Below are 22,366 nucleotides of genomic sequence, written 5' to 3'. Positions count from 1 at the left end.
ATATCTTCACAGCAACACCTAGATTAGTGTTTTATTAAATAACTGGGTACTGTGGTCTAGCCAAGTTGACACAAAAGACTAACCATCAGTTTTCTCAAATCTGCTGATCAGACCATTGAAGATATTCTTATTTGACACCATGTTATTGTTTTTTTATTTCTAGAAATTTAATGATTTTTTCTTATAGTTCTCATCTTTCTGTTTAATCTCTACCTATTCATGCACATTTTCCAGCACTTCTAACATGTTAATCATAGTTATTTTAATTTCTCTGATTACTTCAATATCTAGATCATCTCAGAGTCTTATTCTGTTGACTGCTTTCTTTCTTGACAGTGGGTTTCTTTTTTGTATGTTTTGTAAATTTTTTTACTGAATTCTATACTTCATGTGCTGGATGGTAGAGACTGAGATAATTAGTATTTATGCCTGTAAATGGGTACGTTTCTTCAGGGCCTTTAGTGTAGGGTTTTAGTCAGTATAGTCATGAATTGACTGGTTTTGAGTTTTGTTGCTATGGTTCCTTTAATGTACCATCAGCTTCAAATTCCTCTAGAATGTCCTTGTGATATACATTAGCTCTGCTATCACCGTTAGAGTCTAGAACCATGTTGTCCAATAGAAATATAATGTAAGCTCTACCTCATTCCAGAAATTTTTCTATTTCAAGGATTCCATATGAATGGATTATCAGTGAATTATCTAGTAATACTGTCTTTTAATGATATCCTAAATTACTTTCTTTTGTCCAGGGATTTATTTTTTCTGTAATCAATTATCTCCTACCATATGCTAAAGGGTTATTATTCAGTGCTGGAAGAAACAGATTAGGTCTGCTCTTAAGGAGTGTATTAATTGTCTGTTGCTTTTGGATTACCAGAAATTTAGTAGCTTAAAATTATGCTCATTTATTTTCACGTAGCTCAGAAGTCCAGCATGACATAGGTAAATCAAGGTACCAGCCAAGGCTGTGGTTCTCTGGTACTTGGAGTCCTCTTCCAAGCCTACTAGTTATTCTCAGAATTCTTTTCTTTCTCGCATTTTACATTTGGCTCCCTCATTCTTTAAGCCAGCAACCAGCAAGTCTTATCCTTCTCATGCTTTGAATCTCTCTGACTTCACCTTCTGCCCTCAGCCAGTAGCAAACTGCTTTTAAGGGCTCTTGTGATTACATTAGGCCTACCCAGATAACCCAGGATCATCTCCCTATCTTAAATCAACTGATTAGTAACCTTAATTATATCTTCAAAATCCCTTTTGCCATTTGATGCAACATATTCATGGGCAAGATGAGGGTGCAAATGTCATGGAGGTCAAAATTCTGTGTGCCACAGGGAGGTTTGGGGGAAATGAAAACCATTACAAAAGAGAAAATGAATAATTACATAATTGAAAACAGGAAGGAAGGCAAGGAATGAAGTGTTAGAACAAAAAATAAAGGACATGGACATGCTTAGTCAAGGTCAGCAATTAAATATCCCTGATAAAGTGGCCTTTTAACATAAATGGATAGTGTGAGAAAGATCCAGTTTCCAAAGGACAGTTGCCAAAAGACTTTAGGAGATGATGACACCTGCATAAAAGATGAGAAAAAATTGTGACAGATTCCATGTACCAAGAGGGAAGAGTGAAATAATTAGGGAGAAAGGGAGCTGTTTGTTATGAGGCCCTGTTATCCATAGAAAGATATGTGGATTTTATTCTAATTACAAAGAAAAACCATAGGAGAAAACAATGAAGTATGGATTCCAAAAGTTTCTTCTGAATCAGAAACTTTTCATAGAAATGTTAAAAATATTAATGCCACAGAACTTCCCCTGGTGATCTAGGATTGTAAATGAATATCAGTTTTTTTAATAAGCTCTTCAGAAATTCTGAGCCACACCTAAATATCAAAAATAACACGTTTCACTAATCACCAACCTTAGTATTTTACATAAACTCTCATTAATTTCTGCATTCCTCCTTGACCTTTTTTGAATTTTGTAATTATTTTATAATTATCTAAGCTATTTATTTCTAATATTGTTATTTTCTATTTGTTACTTTACTTCCATAGAAGTCTTATTTTTTTGGATATAGAAAAAAAGTTTTTTGTGTGTGTTCTTCAGATTTGCAGTTGAAGGATGAGCTAATCAGCCATCAAGAAATGCCCACTTATGAAAAATTTACATCTTTTGCTCTACATGAGGGAATTCTTAACAAAGAGAAACCACGTGAATATCAGGAAATTGGGAAGACTTTTAGTCAAGGCTCAAAGCATGTTCAACATGAGAGAATATGTACTAGTGGAAACCTCTACAAATGTAAAGAATGTGGGAAGAACTTTAGTAATGGACATCAACTTACTATACACCAGAGATTTCATGTTGGTGAGAAGCCCTATGAATGTAAGGATTGTGAGAAGGCTTTTATGAGGGGCTCAGCCTTTGTTAAACATGGGAGAATTCATACTGGTGAGAAACCTTATAAATGTAAGGAATGTGGAAAGGCCTTTAGCAGTAGCCATCAATTTACTGTACATAAGAGTATTCATATTGGTAAGAAACCTTATGAATGTTGGGAATGTGGAAAAGCTTTTTGTAGTAACTCATACCTTGTTCAACATCAAAGAATCCATAATGGTGAGAAACCCTATGAATGTAAGGAATGTGGGAAAGCTTTTATAGTGTATGGAAAACTTCTTCGGCATCAGAATATTCATACTGGTAAAAAACCTTTCCTATGTAAGGAATGTGGGAAGGCCTTTAGTACCTCCTCATACCTTGTTCAACATCAGAGAATTCATACCGGTGAGAAACCCTATGAATGTAAAGAATGTGGGAAGGCCTTTAGTACAAGCTCTCCCCTTGTTAAACATCAAAGAATTCATACTGGCGAGAAACCCTATGAATGTAAGGAATGTGGGAAAGCTTTTACTGTATATGGACAACTTACTCGGCATCAGAGTATTCATACTGGTGAGAAACCCTTTGAATGTAAAGAATGTGGAAAGGCTTTTAGACTTAGTTCATTTCTTAGTGCACATCAGAGAATTCATGCAGGAGTAAAGCCCTATGAATGTAAGGAATGTGGGAAAGCCTTTAGTCGTGCCTCATATCTTGTTCAACATGAGCGACTTCATACTGGTGAGAAACCCTATGAGTGTAAGGAATGTGGGAAGGCCTTTAGTACTGGCTCATACCTTGTTCAGCATCAGAGAATTCATACTGGTGAGAAACCCTATGAATGTAAGGAGTGTGGTAAGGCCTTTATTAGTCGCCATCAACTTACTGTTCATCAGAGGGTTCACACAGGTGAGAAACCCTATGAATGTAAAGAATGTGGAAAGGCCTTTAGAGTGCATGTACATCTCACACAACATCAGAAAATTCATATTGATGTGAAACCCTATGAATGTAAGGAATGTGGGAAAACTTTTAGTCGTGCCTCATATCTTGTCCAACATGGAAGAATTCATACTGGTGAGAAACCCTATGAGTGTAAGGAGTGTGGCAAGGCCTTTAGTTCTGGCTCATACCTTATTCAACATCAAAGAATTCATACAGGGGAGAAACCCTATGAATGTAACAAATGTGGGAAAGCCTTTACTGTGTATGGACAGCTTATTGGACATCAGAGTATTCATACTGGTGAGAAACCCTTTGAATGTAAGGAATGTGGGAAGGCCTTTAGACTTAATTCATTCCTTACTGAACATCAGAGGATACACACTGGTGAGAAACCCTTTAAATGTAAAAAATGTGGGAAGGTCTTTAGCTATAGTTCAGCCCTGAAAGCACATCAGAGAAACCATACAGGTGTGAAACCCTAATAATTTAAGTTATGTGGGAGATCCTTTTTGCATGGCTCAAACATTGTTCAGCAGAGAGTTCATATGGTAAGAAGCTTTTAAATGTAAGGAATGTTGGTAGGTCATTAGAAAATATACTCACCCTGTATGGTATGTGAATACATCTCAATAAAATTGAATTATTAAAAAAAAGAAAGAAAGAAAATATACTCACCTTTCTTATGTTAAAGAATACATAATCAGGAAAACATAAGAAAGTCTTCATCTGTCATTCTTGTTTATATGCTATCAGAATATTCAAAATTGAAACCAATTAAGAAAAAGGTGGGAAACCTTTAGCTTTGGCACGCATGTCATTCCACTACCTAACAATGTACCTGACATTAGGCACCATACATACCACCTGTAGGCATTGTTTTAAAATGGAGATAACAGAACCTACATACTTGTAAAAGCCTATGCTCAATAATTATTTTATTATTATTTTTGTAACTGCTAGTGAAATTTTGAGTAAGACCCTACAGGTGTAGTTAATTTAGAAATGCCCCAATATCCATACATCCATTTTAGAATTTTAGATACATCTTTCAGGATAAAACTTTGCAGAAAGAAAGGAATATGGGAGGATATTCTTTTAGAGCTCATCTCTTAAGTTGCAGCAAACAGTTCTTGAAAGATGCCCAGTGTTTTAATGTGCATAAAGATGTTAAGAAGAGCCTGTAATCCACATATTTTGTCCAAAACTCTAGATAAATTGGAAATTAATAATAGGATAGCAAAAAGTAGAGTATCCTCTTGGAAATTTCTTTTACAATTTTTTTACATGGGAGTTTTTAACAAATAAATTGTCACCCATCCTTGGTAACGTTTTGCCTTATTTATTTTATTTCTACCACTTTCATATCTGTACATAATTATTTCTACAGCATCTGAGAGGAAGTTGTAGGTATGACCCTTCACCCCTAAATATTAGTCTCTTTTACTCAAAAGCCCCTCCTCTTTTCATGACTTTGGTTTTTTGAAGCATCCAAGGAAATTTTGTTATAGATTGCCTCACATTCTGTATTTTATTGTTTCCTCATGCTGCCATTTAACTTGTTCCTTCCATCATTTTTTCTATATTATAGAAGTTGTAAAGGTTTTATTAAGATTCTAGAGAACACGTCAAAGGTTATGCTGCATATTTCTGTAAACACATAATATCAGGTTTCCCCACAGTTAGTAATGCTGTGTTAAAACTTGGTTCAGATCATCATTACTAGAACTTTTCATTGTAAGGTTTATTTTTGCAATGGTAGTCTGAATAATATTTTTAATATCTCCATTTAGGAAGTTGTAATCACATGTGTGTATAAGTTTAAAATCAAATTTGAAATTATGGTCTGTTCAGGAAAGAATGATAATGAAATGCCTATGTATCAGAATTTTTGGTAAGTAGCCAAAACTATAATTAGAAACTTAATTAAAAAATAAAATAAAGTAAATTGGAAAATTAATGCCTACAACCACTCAGCAGAAACCGGGGCTGAAAGCCAGAATTTTGTTTTGTTCATCTCTTTATCCTGCAACCTATACAATAATTGTTACAGTATACATAGTTAATAAAGCTGATAAAAGATGGAATAATCATATTTAGTTGTTTCAGGACCATTTGCTGAAAAACATTACCGTTTTCCACTAATTGCTTTGTTGAAAATAAATAGATAATATAAATATACTCACATTTCTGAATATGTTGTTATACTATTGTACTGTATATCATTCTTCCAATACCAAAGAGTATTGATTACTGGACATTTAAAAAAATGTTTTACTATTTTATGCCCTTTTTATTTCCATATTTATTTTTAAATCATCTTGTCAACTTCTAATGGGAAAATAGCTTCTGGGATTATAGTGTGGATTGTATTGAATCTGTCGATCAATAGGGAGATAATTCATATCTTAACACTATTGAGTCCACCCATCTGTGAACATTACCTCTCCTTTTATTTAATTCTTTAATGTCTCCAGCAATGTTCTGTAATCTTCAGTGTTCAAGCCTTCCATGTATTTTGTTAAATTTATTCCTGAGTATTTCATAATTGCTGATGTTATGGTAATTGTTCTTGTGGAACAGTTAAAAAATGATATTAATTACTATTATATAGGAATGATATTTTCTTGTATTAACTCTCTTTCCTACAAGCTCATTAAATTTGTTTTTGAGTTCTAGTAGTTTTTTGTAGTTTCCTTAGGATTTTCTACATAAACAACTGCCATTTGTGAAAATAAAGACATTTTTATTTCTTCCTGTCACTTCTGAATTTTCTTCTCTTACAGCATTAATTTCCAGTACAGTATTGAATAGAAGGGGTGAGAGTGAACATTCTTGGCTTTTGTCTAATCTTGAGGGGGTGTGGAACATGACATTCTTTACCATTATAATGTTATATTTGATTTTTCATAGATGCACTTTATCAGGGTGAGGGACTCCCCTTCTACTAGTTTGCTGAGAGTTTTTATCATTAAAGTAAGTTGCGTATTGTCAAATCCTTCTCTATTCTGAGATGATCATATGGTTTTTCATGTTTTTCTCTTAATATAGTGATTTACATTGATTGATTTCAAATGCTAATTCAACCCCCTATTCCTCAGACTTTATTATACTTGTCATACACTCCTGCATTTGCTTTGCTAATGTTTGTTGAAAGAATTTTCACATTAATGTTGAGGAATTTTTTGGCTTTTATTTTAGAGTTATTGAGGTATAATTTACATTGAGTAAAATTCACACTGTTTAGGTGTACAGTTCTATGTTTTTTGACATATAATTGTATAACCATAACCACAATCAAGATATAGATTATTTTATCACCCCAAAATGCACCTGGGTAGTTAGTTGCCTTCCCCTATCCCTAGCCTGTGATAACGGATGATCTGTAGTTTTGCTGTTTCCAGAATGCCAAGTAAATACAGCCAATGACTTACGTAGAACTTTTGAGTCTGGCTTCTTTCACTTAGCATAATGCATTTGAGGTTCATTCTTGCTATTGTCTGTATCAGCTATTCATTTATTTTTGTTGTTAAATAGTATTCCATTGTATGGGTGAACCAGTTAGTTTAACCATTCACCAGATGGGAGGCATTTGGGCTGTTTCCAGGTTTTCACAGTTATGAATGAAGGCACTATTTGTGTACCTCTGTGTGGACAAACATTTTTGTTTCTTTAGGGAAATTCCTTTCAGTGGAAATGTTGAGTCCTATTAGAAACTATAAAACTATTTTCCAAAGTAGCTGTACTATTTTACATTCCCATCACCAATGTACAAGAGTTCCAGTTATTATACATCCTCACCAGCATTTGGTATTGTGTTTGTGTTTGTTTTTGTTTTAGCTATCTTAAAAGATATGTGGTAGTATCTCATTATGACTTTAATTTATATTTCCCTAATGGCAATGATATTCAGCCTTCTTTCGAATGCATCCTTATCATACATGTATCTTCTTGGGTGAAGCATTTGTTCAAATGTTTTACCCAACTTTTATTGGGCTGCTTGGTTTTGTACAGTTGACGTTTGAAAAAATCTTTATATATTCTGGATAAAAATTCTTTGTTAAATATTTGATTTGCAAATATTTGTCCCAGTCTAATTTGCCATTCTATTCTCTTAACAGTCTTTCATAAAGCAAAGGTATTTAATTTTATAAAATCCAATTTATCAGTTTACTTTATGAATAGTGGTTTTGGTGCCATATTTAAGAAATCTTTGCCTAACCAACATCACAAAGATTTTTTCCTATTTTCTTCACAGAGTTTAATAATTTTACTTTCTATATTTAGATCTGTGATCCATTTTGAAATAATTTTTGTATAAGGTGTGATGTTATAGGTCATTTCATATTTTTTTGCATATGGATATCCAGTTGTTCCAACACATTTATTGAAAAGATTGTCCTTTTTCCATTCAATAGCCTTTGCACTTTTATCAAAAATGAATCATCCATCTCCTGATAAATATCATTGTGCTTGTGAGAGTGACTGCTCAAGGAAGGTTAGACGTATCGTAGAAAATAACATGAATAATGGTGGAGACTGTTCTTTAATAGGTTCTGATTGATCTATAACCTCATTCTATGCTTACCTGTTTTCCTTGTTTGACTCTATGTGTTTTGAACTCCGCTGCATATATTCCGTGGTGTTTATGCTGTAGAGACAACAGCAGTGAGTCTTAACATAGTCACAGCATTAACTGTGACCCTCCCCTAAGATGACGGCCACTCACACCATTATAACTATTACGAGCTTTTATTTTCTTCATTTTCCTTTTTCCATCCTTTTACTTTATATGACTCATTTTGATAGTTTGTTTCCTTTCGCAGAAATTGTCCAACACAAAAGGATATGTCTTCTGATAGTGACATTTGGTATTATCCAAATGAAATAACAGAGCTTAGACACAACCCTACTCTAAATCTCTGGCCAAGCTGTACAACAAAAAGAATATGCCTACTGATAGTAACATTTGGTATTATATTACCCAAATGAAATGGTGGGGCTCAAATCACAACTCTACCATAATCTCTGCCCAAGCACACAGAACTTCAAATCAGCTGCTTTCATGCCTTACTTTTAAATTTAGATATCCTGCTATGGATCACTAGATATTTGATAAGAAAAAAATAAACAAAATAAGAGAAACATGGAGGAAAGAACTACAGGAGCAGAAAAAAATACTTAAATTTTATAATCTTTTGAGAGAATATGACAATACATTGCATTTATGAAATATGAACAAGATTCTGTTGAAAATAATAGAATGAAAGGAGCTATTGAATATGAAAACTATGACAGAAAAAAAGAGAGGTTGAAAGGTGATAGGTAATGTAGAGGAAATATCCCTGAAATTGGAGGAGAGGAAAATGAAAGACTGCTTATAAAATTGGAGAAAATATCCCAGGAAATGAAAATCTGAAGTACAGCTGTCATCAAAAGAGAGCAGAGGAAATGAAGGGAGAATTTAACCAAATAAATTACAAAAACAAACTTCTAAGAAAGGAAAGAGATTTATTTAGAAATTGAAAAGGCTCATCAATTACCCAGTACAATGAATAAAAATAGACCCACACCAAGACATACAATCACAATACTTTTAAGTAGTGACATGAGAAAAGAAAATTAGAATTTTCAGAAAGAAACAAAGATCACATATAAAGAGAATTCAGAATCATAACAGATTTTTCAATAAGGCACTGAAAACTGAAGATGATAGAGCAAAAATTCCAGTTTTGAGGTCTAATATTAACTAAGCTAGAATTCTGTACCCAGCCAAACTACAAATAAAGAGTGAAAACAGAAAAAAAGATGTTTTCAAACATTTACACTGTCAATATATTTCTCTGAGACAGTTTGTGAATGAACTAATATATGACATGCTGAAAACTAAGAGATACAAATCCTACCTGGTAGAATTTTTCAATAACTCAATACCAAGTTAGTTCCTCACTGATTCAAAGGTAATGTGGCTGAAATGAGGGAATGGGAAGAGTGGTAAGTGATGAAATCAGAGAGGTAGCGCAGGAATAATACGAAGGTCATTCCAGGCCACTCAGCTCACTCTAAGGAGTTTGTCCTTTTCTTTTTTTTTTGTGAGCTCACCAAAGCAGTTCAAAGCAGCCAATCTACTTTGTAGCCCTTGTATTCTTCATTCCCACCATCATGGATTATCCAGAAGCCATCTAGTGTTAAATCTAAAACACAGTTATACATATGCTTACAGAAACACGACTTCTGGATCAGGGGAAAATTTTTTTTTTAGAGAGCATCTTGTGTTGGTTTCCTTACGCCCCAGTTCCTCACAGGGTGATGTGGTGAGTCAGAGGTTCTTGCACATGTAGAGGGTTTGCACCACAGAAGAGGAAGTCCAAAATTATGAAACTCAAAGATTATACAGGATCTGCCCATCACATCCAGAGGTAAGGAAAGAGCCCTTATCTTTTACAGTGGAATGTAAACAAATCCTCTTTTAGGGGAGAAAGGTAAGGTTTCTAGCCCAGAATGTAAGCAGTTGGTTCCAGGAGTTATTAAAAAAAAAAGGCATCTCTAGATTTTCTTGGCCTTGGAATGAGCACAGTATGTCTCTGAAGAAAGGAGACATTCTATATCTTCATATGTATTGATTTCTGTTTCTCTGAAGGCAGTGCAGGAACACCAAGAAATAAGCTGCCTTCCAACACTCAGATCGTTCAAGTGTCAAGCATTTCTGGCTAGTTATTGTTATGCCACTGCGTGCCACAGAATACTAGTGTTCCATTTTCCATGTTAACTGGATCCTTGCTACCTTCAAATACAACCAGGTCTGATAAACAATCCTAGATACCCATTTTTTTATTATCTGTTACCCACAGCCAACTCTGATACCAAACACTTCTTATAAGTCAGAATTTGATATAACATAGGGATTTAAGGTCTTAAAAAAAATTGCTGAAACAATAAAAATGAGTTCTAGACTGGACTTCTGGAAAGACTTCCAGTACAAGACAGCCAAACTGCTTCCTCATGGAGGATGCTACTTCTACCTCAGACAAGAAAGTGTGATTTGATTAGGGGAAAATAGGAACTTTAAATAAATATACTTCCCTATGTAGTGAGTATGGTCAATTTCTCCAAGTTTTTTTTTCTTTCATTAAAATAGGTACTTTTATTCCTATTTCTCCTTATTTTTTATTTTCTTGAAAAAACAATCCAATGCCAAAAAGTATAAAAGACTATACATTTGTATTTACCACCTAGATTTGGAAACTGTCAATTTTAATAGCTCTTTATACTGTGTTTCAATATATGATATATTTATGCATTCTAAAAGAGAATGTCCGGGTAATTTTAAAGTCTCCTTTGTTGAAATCACAAGTCACATACTATCCCTCCCCTGAAGCATCAATAAATATTAATTTGGTATGTATCTTCAGGCTACCTTTTAGTAATTTTACCTACATATTAATGTATCCATTGTTTCTTATGAGTTTATTTTAAATGCTTATAAAATTTTGTACCTACTTATTCTGCCATGTCATATGGATCTGATTTTTATTCTTTCAGTGTATTTCAATCCACAATAGTCCTTATATTTTCAATGCTCAAATTGTTATAATTTTGGCCAGAAGTGTACCTTCAAGCTGACTTCTGTGTCTCTGGACATGATCATATTAACTTCCCAAACCACCAAAAAAAAATTTTTTTTTATTTACAAACATTCTACATTCATCAAGCAAAAACTCCTCTTCCTCCTGTCCCCTGGTAAACGCTTGTCTACTTTCTGTCTCTGCAAAATTGCTATTCCTAGATATGTCGTATAAATAACATCATACAATGCATACCCTTATATGCCCTGCTTTATTTCACTGAGCATAATGTTTTCAAGGTTCTTCCATGTTTTAGCACGTCTCAAACTTCATTCCTTCTTAAGGCCAAACAATATTCTGTTGTGTGTATGTACCACAGTGTGTTTATCCATTCATTTGTTGATGGACACTTAGGTTGTTTCCATCTTTCCCTATTGTGAATAATGCTGCTGTGAACATTAATGTACAAATGTGATGGTTTGAAGCTGAATGTGCCCCCAGAAAATCATGTTCTTGAATTTAATCCATTTCTGAACCCATTGCAAGTAGGACTTTTGATGAGGCTACTTCAGATTGGGTCTTATTCCTCTTACTGAGTCCTTATAAGATAATGAAATTCAGACAAAGAGAAAGCCACAAAAGCAAGAAGCTGAAGTCATCAAAACCTGGGAGACACCAGCAGACCATGGTCTACCATGTATGTGCCTTGGCCAAGGAACCAAGGATTGCTGGCAGCCAGTCTTCTGGAAGAAAACGTCTCCTTGATGATGCCTTGATTTGGACATTTTCTTGGACTCATAAGCTTGAACAAATGAATTCCCATTGTTTAACCTGACCCATTTCATGATATTTGCTTTGAGCAGCCTAGGGATCTAAAACAACAAGTATTTGCTTGAAACAAAGTTTTCACTTTCTTTGGGTGTATATCTAGACTGGAATTGCCAGGTCATATGGTGTTCCAGTTTGCTAATGTTGCTGTTATGCAAAATACCAGAAATGGGTTGGCTTTTATAAAGGGGGTTTATTTGGTTACAAAGTTACAGTCTTATGACCATCAAATGTCCAAACAAAGGCATCAACAGTAGATTACTTTCACTGAAGAACACCTATGGTGTCCAGAAAACCTCTGTTAACCGGGAAGGCACGTGGCTGGTGTCTGCTTGCTCCTAGGTTGCATTTCAAAATGGCGTTTTCCAAAATGCCTTTCTAAGCTGCAGCTGCATTGAGTTCCTTCTGTTTGTCAGCTCTTTTATATGGCTCCAGTGATTTAATTAAGACCCACCCTGAATGGGTGGGGTAACACCTCCATGGAAATTATCCAATCAAAAGTCTTGCCCACAGTTGATTGAGTCACATCTCCATGGAAACAGCCAATAGGTTCCAACCTAATCAACACTAATATGACTGCTCACACACGATTGCATCAAACAACATGGCATTTTGGGAGACGTAGTACATCCAAACCAGCACATACAGTAATTCGACATTTAACTTCTTGAAGAGCTGCCATATTGCTTTCCACAGTCTGCACCACTTTATTGTTTACCCACAATGTACTAGAGTTCCAATTTTTCTGCATCCTCTCCAACACTTACTTTCCCTTTAAAAAAAAAGATGGCCGTCCTTGTGGGTGTGAAGTGGTATCTCATTGTGGCTTTGATTTGCATTTCCCTAATGGCTAATGATATTGAGCATCTTTTCATGTGGCTTACTGGCCATTTCTTTATATTCTTTGGAAAAATGTCTATTCAATTCCTTTGCCCATTTTTTAATTGGATTTTTTTTTTTTATTATTGTTGTATTGTACAAGGTCTTTGTGTTCTGGATATTAAGCCTTTATCCAATACATGGTTTGCAACTATTTTCTTTCATTCTGTAGGTTGTCTTTTAACTTTCTTGGTAATTTCCTTTGATGCACAGAAGTTTTTCATTTTGATGAAATTGAATTTGCCTATTGTTTCTCTTGTTGCTTGTGCTTTTGGTGTCACATCTAAGAATCTATTGCCAAATCCCAAATAATGAAGATTTGCCCTTATGTTATCTTCTAAGAGTTTTGTGGTTTTAGCTCTTATATGTAGGTCATCAATCCACTTTGAGTTAATTTTTGTATATGATGTAATGTAGAGATCCAACTTCATTCTTAATCATGTGAATTTCTAGTTTTCTCAACACCATTTGTTGAAGAAACTATTCTTTCCCAATGGGATATACATGGTGCCATTGTAAAAAATCAATTGGCCATAAATGTGGGGTCTATTTCTGGATTTTCAATTTTATTCCATTGGTCTATTTATCCATCCTTAGGCCAGGAACGTACTGTGTGAGGACATAGCCTTGTAGTAACTTTTCACATCAGGAACTGTGAGTCCTCAAACTTTGTTTTTGTTTGTTTGTTTTTCAAATTTGTTTTCACTATTCAGGGCACCTTCCAGATCCATATGAATTTGAGGATTGTAATTTTCATTTCTGAAAAAACAAAAAGGCTGCTGTAATTTTTATAAGGATTACATTGAATTTATAGATTACTTTGGGCAGTATTGGCATCTTAATGATGTTTAGTCCTCCAATCTGTGAACATGGGATGTCTTGTCATTTATTTATGTCTTCTTTAATTTCTTTCAGCAGTGTTTTGTAGTTTTGACTGTACAAGTCTTTCACATCCTTGGTTAACTTTATTCCTAGATATTTTATTCTTTTAGGTGTTATTATAAATAGAATTGTTTTCTTAATTTCCTCTTCAAATTGTTCACTTTTACTGTATGGAAACACAATTGATTTTTTCATGTTGAACTTGCACCCTGCTACTTTGCTGAATTCATTTATTAGCTCTAGTAGCTTTCTTGTGGATTCCTTTGGATTTTCTATATGTAAGATCATGTCATATGTGAATAGAGATAGTTTTACTTCTTCCTTTCCACTGTGTATATCTTTTATTTCCCTTTCTTGCCTAAATGCTCTGGCCAGAACTTTCAATACAATATTGAATAGAAATGATATTAGCTGTCAGTTTTTTATATATGTTCTTTATCATGTTGTGAAAATTCCCATCTATTTCTAGTTTTCTGACTACTTTATCAAGAAATGATGCTGGGTTTTGTCAAATGACTTTTCTGCATCTATTGATATGATTATGTGATCTTTTCCTTTGTTCTTTTAAATTTATCTATTACATTGATTGATTTTCTTATGTTAAGCAACCTTGCATTTCTAAGATAAATCTCACTTGGTCTTGGTGAATAATCCATTCAATGTGCTGTTGGATTTGGCTTACAGATTGAGTAATTTTGCATGTAGATTCATAAGGGATACTGGCCTGTAATTTTCTCATCTTATGATGTCTTTATCTGACTTTATTATCAGAGTAATGCTAGCCTAATAGAAGGAGTTAGGAAGTGTTCCCTCCTCTTCATTAATTCCTGGAGAGGTATTGGTGTTAATTCTGCTTTGAATGTTTGGTAGAATTTACCAGTGAAACTATCTGGTCATGGACTCTTCTTTGATGGGAGATTTTTTATTATTGATTCTATGTCTTTACTTGTTATTTATCTGCTGAGATTTTCACTTTCTTCTTCAGTCAGTTTAGGTAATTTGTGTTTCTACGAATATGTCCATTTCATCTAGGTTATCTAATTTGTTGGCATATAATTGTTCATAATATCCTCTTATACTCCTTTTTATTTCTCTAAAGTTGGTAGTAATGTCCCCACTTTCATTTCTGATTTTAGTTATTTGGGTCCTCTCTCTTTTTTGTCTTTGTCAGTTTAGCTAAAAGTTTGCCAATTTTGTTGATTTTTTTTCAAAGAAACAACTTTTGGCTCCATTGATTCTATTGATTTCTATTCTCTATTTTATTTATCTCTGCTCTAATCCTATTTCTTTCCTTTTGTTCACTTTGGGTTTAATTTTTTTCTTCTTTTTCTAAAATTTCCTCCAGGTATGTGAGGCTAGGTTATTGATTTGAGATCTTTCTTTTAGGCATTTACAACTATAAATTTCCATCTGAGCACTGCCTTTGCTGCAGCCCACAAGTTTTTATATGTTGTATATTTGTTTTCATTCAACTCTGAGGACTTGATTTCCCTTGTAATTTCTTCTTTGACCCATTGGTTAAGAGTGTATTTTTTAATTTGCACATACCTGTGAATTTTCCAGTTTTCCTTCTGTTACCAATTTTAGTTCATTCCATTGTGGTCAGAGAAGATGCTCATATGATTTCAATCTTTTTAAATTTATTGAGACTTGTGACTGGTCATATATATGATCTATCCTGGAGAATGACCCATCTGCACTTGGGAAGGATGTGTATTCTACTGTTGTTGGGTGAAGTTTCCTATATGTCTGTTAGGTTTACTTCATTTACAGTGTTGTTTGAACACTCTATTTCCTTATTGATCTTCTGTCTAGGTGTTTTATCCATTATTTCTTTCTTAAACTTTTTATTTTGAAATAATTTCAAACTTACAAAATAATTGCAAACATAATTCAAAACCAATACAGAGAACTCCAATGTATCCCCCTCCCACCCCAGATATCCAGATCCACCAATTTTTTAGTGTTTCTTACTTTTTTCAAAACAGCCTTTTTCCTGCACTATACAATACATCCAAAGTGTGTACTCAGTGGTTCTCATTATAATCACAGAACTGTGCTTTCATCGCCGCAATCAATTTTAGAACACTTTCAGAGCTCCAAAAAGAAAATTCCCTTGTCCCTTATATCCCCCTATTGTTGAACGTAACATTGATGTGGTTCCTTTTTTAAAACTGATGGATGAACATTAAGATACTCACATACCATCCTATTATTAACACCTTATAGTTGTGGCATACGTTTTTTCTAATTCGTGGAAAAACATTCGAATATTTGTACTATTAACCACCTTTATCATCCACAACAGAGTTCACTGTGCTATACATTTTCCACATTTGTCATATCATTCTGTCTATCTTTATCTATTATCTAGGCATTTGAGAATAGGTTATATGCATTATACTTCTTGGAAACATAATGATTCCTTGTACGTTTCCTAAGAACAAGCATATTCATTTATGTAAATACTTTAAGTATGGTTATCAAGTTCAAGAAATTTAACATTGATATAAAGCTCACATCTATATTACGTTTTTTCATATGTCCCAAAATGTCCTTTTGAGACTTTTCTCCTCCGTTATTAGATCAAATCCAAAATCATGTATTGCATTTGTCATTATCTCCGCAGCTGCTCTTTTTTATTGTGAAAACATATATACAACATACACTTTCTAATTTAATCCCCTCCAAAGCATACCACTCAGTGAGATTAATCACATTGACACAATGTCGTGTTACCTTTACCCATCACCAGAATTTTCCCATAACCTAACACAGAAACCCTATAACCATTGTGTTTAAAATCATAAATCTATAACAATCACAGTTGGTTTAATACCTTCTTAACTTGCATAGCGTATACAAACTATGTTCTTAAGCCCTTCTGCCCCCATCTTTATATAGTTCTTGTCACAAATTACATATTTATACATTATGAATCAAAAGTATTGTTCTTATGCATTTGCATTTTAGAAACTGCAAGAAAAGTGGTATTACAAACCAAAAATACAATAGTACTGGCATTGACATTTACTCATGTAACTTCCTTTACCAAAGATCTCTATTTTGTCATGCAGCTTCAATCTATTGTCTAGTGTCATTTCCTTTCAATCCTGAAGAACGCCTTTTAGCATTTCTTGTAGGGCTTGTTCTAGTGCTGATGAACTACCTCAGCTTTTGATTATCTAGGAATGTCTTAATCTCTCATTTTTGTAGGACAGTTTTGCTAGATACAGAATTCTTGGTTGGCAGATTTTTTCTTTTATCATTTTTAATATGTCATTCTACACCCTCTTGCCTCCTTGGTTTCTGATGAGAAATTGCTACTTAATCTTACTGAGGTTCCCTTGTATGTTAGGCATTGTTTCTATTTTGTACCATTCAGAATACCGTTTTATCTTAGGAATTTGACAATTATAACATTTCTTGTATTGTCTACTTGCTTTTACCTGTTTGTAGATCATTGAGTTTCTTGCATGTATATATTCATCTGTTTTGTTAAATTTGGGAAGTTTTTTGCCTTTATTCCTTTGAATATTCTCTCCGAAAATACATATATTGGTACACTTCATGATGTCCCACAGGTCTTTCCACCTCCATTCACGTTTGTTCATTCTTTTTTCTTTCTGCATCTCAGGCTGAATGATTTCAATTTTCTTATCTTCAAGTTCATTAATTTTTTCCTCTGCCAGCTCCAATCTGCTGCTGAACACTTTTAGGGAACTTTTTAAATTCTGTTACTGTGGCTTTCAGCTCTTTTTTGTTCCTTTTCATTATTTATATCTCTTTATTGATGTTCTCTTTTTGCTCATCTGTCAATTTCCTGATATCCTTTAGTTCACTGTCCTTGTTTTTTCTTTAGCTCTTTGAATGTATTAAGGGCTATTTTTTTAAAAGTCTTTGTCTGGTATGCCTCTGGTCTGGTACCCCTTATTTTTGGTTTCTAATGGTTTATTCTTCTCCTTGGTATGGTCCAGAGCTTTCTGTTTCTTTGTCTACTTCATAATTTTTTATTGCCATCTAGACATTTTGATATTATAATGTTTTATTTCTGGAATTTTAAATTCTGAGGGATCTGATCCTTAAGATTATATCCAGCTAGTGTTATGACAGAGCTTTTCTTGAATTCCACAAGCTAATAAAAACAGGGGTTGGGAAGAAAATACCTTTCCCAGTCTTTGAAGATTGATCTATGTGAATGCTCTCCTTCAAATACAACTTAGCTGTCCTAACAATGAGTTTAGAGACTAGCCCAAGACAAAAGCATAGAGTCCTTCTCAGTCTTTTCTGCATATGTGGCTTGTCCTGAGCATGTGTGTGGCCCTAGGAATTCCACAATTTAAATGGATATGAATGTGTCATTCCCCTGAGAAACAGTGTTTCTTCATGGTTCTGGGTGCCTTACTGTATTTCCCACAGCTGGCTTTCCTTTGCTCCAAAAAGCCATGATTTGATGTTCTCCTACAGTGTTCAGTAGGAGAGCTCTGTGAGACACCCCTAGGTTCAAAACAAGATATGGGATGATGAGACTAAGATGTGTGTCCTGGCTCAATCATTCAGGCATCCCCCCAGACAGACTGGGACAGACACATGCACCCTAGTATGCACACAAATGTTATTCTGCTCCCTCCAGAACTGGGACCAGGGACCCATACTGGGAGCATGAGCTGACTCTGTGCTGAGCCAGTAAGGGAAAGGGGGAGGGGTAAGTGTGCCAGTTTGGATGTATTATGTCCCCTCAAACGCCATTATCTTTAATGCAACCTTGTTGGAGCAGACATATTAGTGTTGATTAGGTTTGGAATCCTTTGATTGAGTGTTTCCATGGAGATGTGACTCAATCAACTGTAAGTGAAGCCTTTGATTAGAGATGTTACCCTGCCCATTTAAAGTGGGTGTTAATTGGATCACTGGAATCCTATAAAGGAGTTCACAGAGAAAAGGACCTCAGAGTAGCTAAGAGTGACATTTTGGAGAGAGCTGCAGCTAAGAGAAGACAAAATGCCCCAAGAGCAACATTTTGGAGAACGCCATTTTGAAACGCTACCTGGGAGCAAGTGGATGCCAGCCACGTGCCTTCTGAGCTAACAGAGGTTTTCTGGATGCCAATGGCCATCCTTCAGTGAAGGTACCCTGTTGTTGATGCCTTACCTTGGACACTTTATGACCTTAAGACTGTAACTTTGTAACCAAATAGCCCCCTCTATAAAAGCCAATCCATTTCTGGTGTTTTGCAAACAGCAACATTAGCAAACTGGAACAGCAAGCAAAGGCACTATGAGGTTTTTCTACCATTTTTAGTTTGCCTTCTTCCTTCAGTGGTTGCCTAGTTACTACAACACTGTGATGGTTAAGCTCATGTTTCATTTTGAACTTGACACATGCTAGGTTATGGTGTCCAGTTGTTTAGTTAAGCAAGCACTGGCCTAATTGTTACTGTGAGGATATTTCCCAGACTTAAGTCATCAGTCAGTTGATTGTATCTATGGCTGTTTACATCTACAATCAACTGAGGAGAATGCCTTCAACAATGAGAGAAGACTCATCCAATCAGTTGAAGGCCTTAAAAAAAGTGATGGTTCAGCCAGCTTTTTCCTGGGGAATTCATCAAAAACCTTCATCAGCCTCCCCAGTTTGCAGCTTGCTCTACAGAAATTTAGACTTGCCCATCCCCACAGTGACATGAGCCAATTCCTATAATAAATCTCTTAATATTTACATTATATATATCCTGTCAGTTCTGTTTCCCTAGAGAATCCTGACTAATACAAACCCTTTAGCTGTTCTCCAGAGCTTTGAGAAAGATGTTTCTGCCAGTTTTTGCTGGTTGTTCAAAACTTCTGTAGGGGGGTGGAGTCTTGGAGCATCTCACTCTGTCAGCTTGGTTGGGAAAAGCTTTCTCTATCCATTATTGAAAGTGGTGTATTGAAGTCTACTATTAATGTAGAGCCATCTGTTTCTCCCTTATGTTCTGTCAATGAAGGCTTCATATATTTGGGTGCTCTATTATTAGGTGTGTATATGTTTATAATCATTATATCTTCTTGTCGAATTGACTCTTTTATCAATATACGGTGTCCTTTGTCCCTTGTAACAGGTTTGTTTGTATTTAAAGCCTATTTTATCTGATATACTTAGTATAACTCTTCCAGCTCTTTTTTGGTTACTATTTAACATGGAATATTTTCCCCCATCCCTTCACATTCAACCTGTTTTTGTCTTTGATTTTAAGGTGAGTCACCTATAAAGAGGATATAGTTGGTCATGCTTTTTAATCCATTCTGCCAATCTCTGCTTTTTGACTGGAGAGTTAATTCCATTTACATTTAAAGTAATTACCGATAAGGCAAGGCTCACTTCTGCTCCTCTGCTATTTTATTTTTGTGAATATTATACCTTTTTTGTCCCTCATTACTTCCATTTCTGCCTAAAATGTGTTGAGTTGATTTTTGTGAATCATTTAGAATCTCATTTCCTTTTGTGTATATTTTTTAGATATTTTCTTTCTGGTTACCATGGGGTTTACAATTAACATCCTGAATCTATAAACAACCTAGTTTGTACTGATACAACTTAACTTCAATAGCATACATAAACTATATTACTATACCCCTCAGTATAATAATACACAAATTATAGTATTCACAAGTTATATCTTTATACATTGATTGCCCAACTCCATAAATTTCTCATTACTTTTTATGCATTTGTATTTTAGATCATATAAGAAGAGTGGAGTTACAAAACAAAAATATAATAGTACAGCATGTCTATTTACCCATGTTTTTACCTTTACTACAGATCTCTATTTCATCAGATGGCTTGAAGTACTGTCTTGTTGTGGTGGTTTCAAACTTTGTATCCTAGAAAATCGTGTTCTTTACATCCCTGTGGATGTAAACCTATTAAAAGTAGGGCCTTTTGATTAGGTTACTTCAGTTAAGGCATGGCCCAGGGTGGGTCTTAATCCTCTTTCTGGAGATCTTATAAATGGAATGAATATGAAGAGGAAGGGAAGGAGAGAAGGAGAGAGAGAGAGAGAGAGGGAGTCACAGAAGCAAGAAGCTGAAAACAATGAAACACAAAAGAGAAGGGGGAGTCCAGCAGATGCTGCCATGTGCCTTGCCATGTGACAGAGGATCCAAGGATTGCAAACAGCCAGTTTTGGGAAGAAAGTATCTCCTTGATGATGCCCTATTTTGCACATTTTCATGGCCTCAAAATTGTAAGCTTGTAAGCTAATAAATTCCCGTTGTTAAAAGCCATCCTATTTTATGATACCTGCTTTCAGTGGTCTAGCAAACTAAAACAACTGTGTCCTTTCCTTTCAAACTGAAGAAGTCCTTTTAGCATTTTTTGTAGAGTAGGTCTGATGGTGAATTCCCTTATTTTTGCAGAACAGTTTTGCTTAATATAGAATTCTTGGTTAACACTTTTTCTTTCAGCTCTTTAAATATGTCATCCCACTGCTTTCTCAGCTCCATGGTTTCTCATGAGTAATTGGAACTTAATTTTATTGATTATCTCTTGTATATGATGTTTTGCTTCTTCTCTCTTGCTGCTTTTAGGATTCTCCCTTTGTCTTTCAGCAGGTTGATTAAAATGTGTCTTTGCATGATCTCTTTCCCTATTTGGGGTTTGTTCAGGTTCTTGTATTCTGGTTTGCTAATGCTGCCATTATGCAAAATACCAGAAATGAATTGGCTTTTATAAAGGGAATTTATTAGGTTACAAATTTACAGTTCTAAGGCCATATAAGTGGCCAAACTAAGGCATCAACAAGAGGATACCTTCACTGAAGTAAGGCCGATGGTGTGCAGAACACCTCTGTCTGCTGGGATGGCATGTAGCTGGTGTCTGCTGGTCCTTTGCTCCTGGGTTGCGTTTCAAAATGGCTTTCTCCAAAATGTGTCTCTCGGCTTCTCTCTCTCAACCTCTGTGCATCCTTGCTTGTTCTTCCAGGGTGTTTCTAAGCATCTGGGGATCCTCTCTTAGCTTTCTGGGGCAAACTCTGGGCTTCATCTCTTAACTTAGCATCTCCAAACGTCCTTTTATCTGCATCTCCAAACATCTCCAAGTATCAGCAAGCATGTGGGTGTGTCTCGGCTCTTAGCTTCTCTCTTAAATACTCTTAAGTACTCCAGTGAACTAATCAAGACCCACCCTGAATGGGTGGGGCCACACCTCCATGGAAGTAATCTAATCAAAACTATCACCCACAGTTGGGTGAGTCACATCTCCATGGAAACAATCAATCAAAGGTTTCCACCCTAATGAAAAGACTAATAAATCAATAAATCTGCCCCCACAAGATTGCATTAAAGGACATGGCTTTTTGGGGGACATACTATATCCAAACTAGCACAATGTTCATATTGATGTCTTTTGGTAAATTTAGGGAGTTTGGGGCCATTATTTCTTCAAATGTTCTTTTGGCCCATTTCTCTCCTTCTGGGACTCCTAAAATGCACATGTTGTTATGTTTGATGGTATAACACAGGTCACTTAGGCTTTGTTCATTTTTCTTCATTCTTTTTTCTTTCTTTTCCTCAGATTGGATAATTTCAATTGCCATGTTGCAATTCAATAATATAATTTAAATTTGCTGATTCTTTCTTCTGCCAGCTCCAATCTGCAATTGAACCATGCTAAGGAACTGATAATTTCCATTACTGTACTTTTCCTCTCCAGTATTTCTCTTTGGTTCCTTTTAATAATTTGCATATCATTATTGAAATTCTTTTTTTTTCATATATTGTTTTTCTGATTTTTCCTGAGCACTTTGAGCATATTTTAGACAATTTTTAAGTCTTTGGTATATTCTCATTGATGGCTTTGGCAAAAAGCAATTTTAAAAAGGCAGGGTAGTCTTTTCAACAAATA

General features: G+C 34.9%; 1 protein-coding gene across 1 annotated transcript in view; it reads left to right on the top strand.

Moving 5' to 3' along the window:
- The window catches only part of ZNF30 (zinc finger protein 30), a 54,685-nt gene extending 48,479 nt beyond the window's left edge, over positions 1 to 6,206 (top strand). Inside the window, exon 5 of the mRNA XM_037820085.1 lies at positions 2,112 to 6,206. Coding sequence (XP_037676013.1) covers positions 2,112 to 3,814 — 1,703 coding nt within the window. The 3' untranslated portion in view covers positions 3,815 to 6,206. The remainder of the gene's footprint in view (positions 1 to 2,111) is intronic.
- Positions 6,207 to 22,366: the final 16,160 nt, after the last annotated feature.

Source organism: Choloepus didactylus, chromosome 27 (assembly GCF_015220235.1).
Source record: "Choloepus didactylus isolate mChoDid1 chromosome 27, mChoDid1.pri, whole genome shotgun sequence".
In the NCBI taxonomy this organism is placed as follows: Eukaryota; Metazoa; Chordata; class Mammalia; order Pilosa; family Megalonychidae; genus Choloepus; species Choloepus didactylus.
The sequence above is the reverse complement of the archived record's forward strand: the minus strand, read 5'-3'. Positions and strand labels throughout refer to the sequence as shown.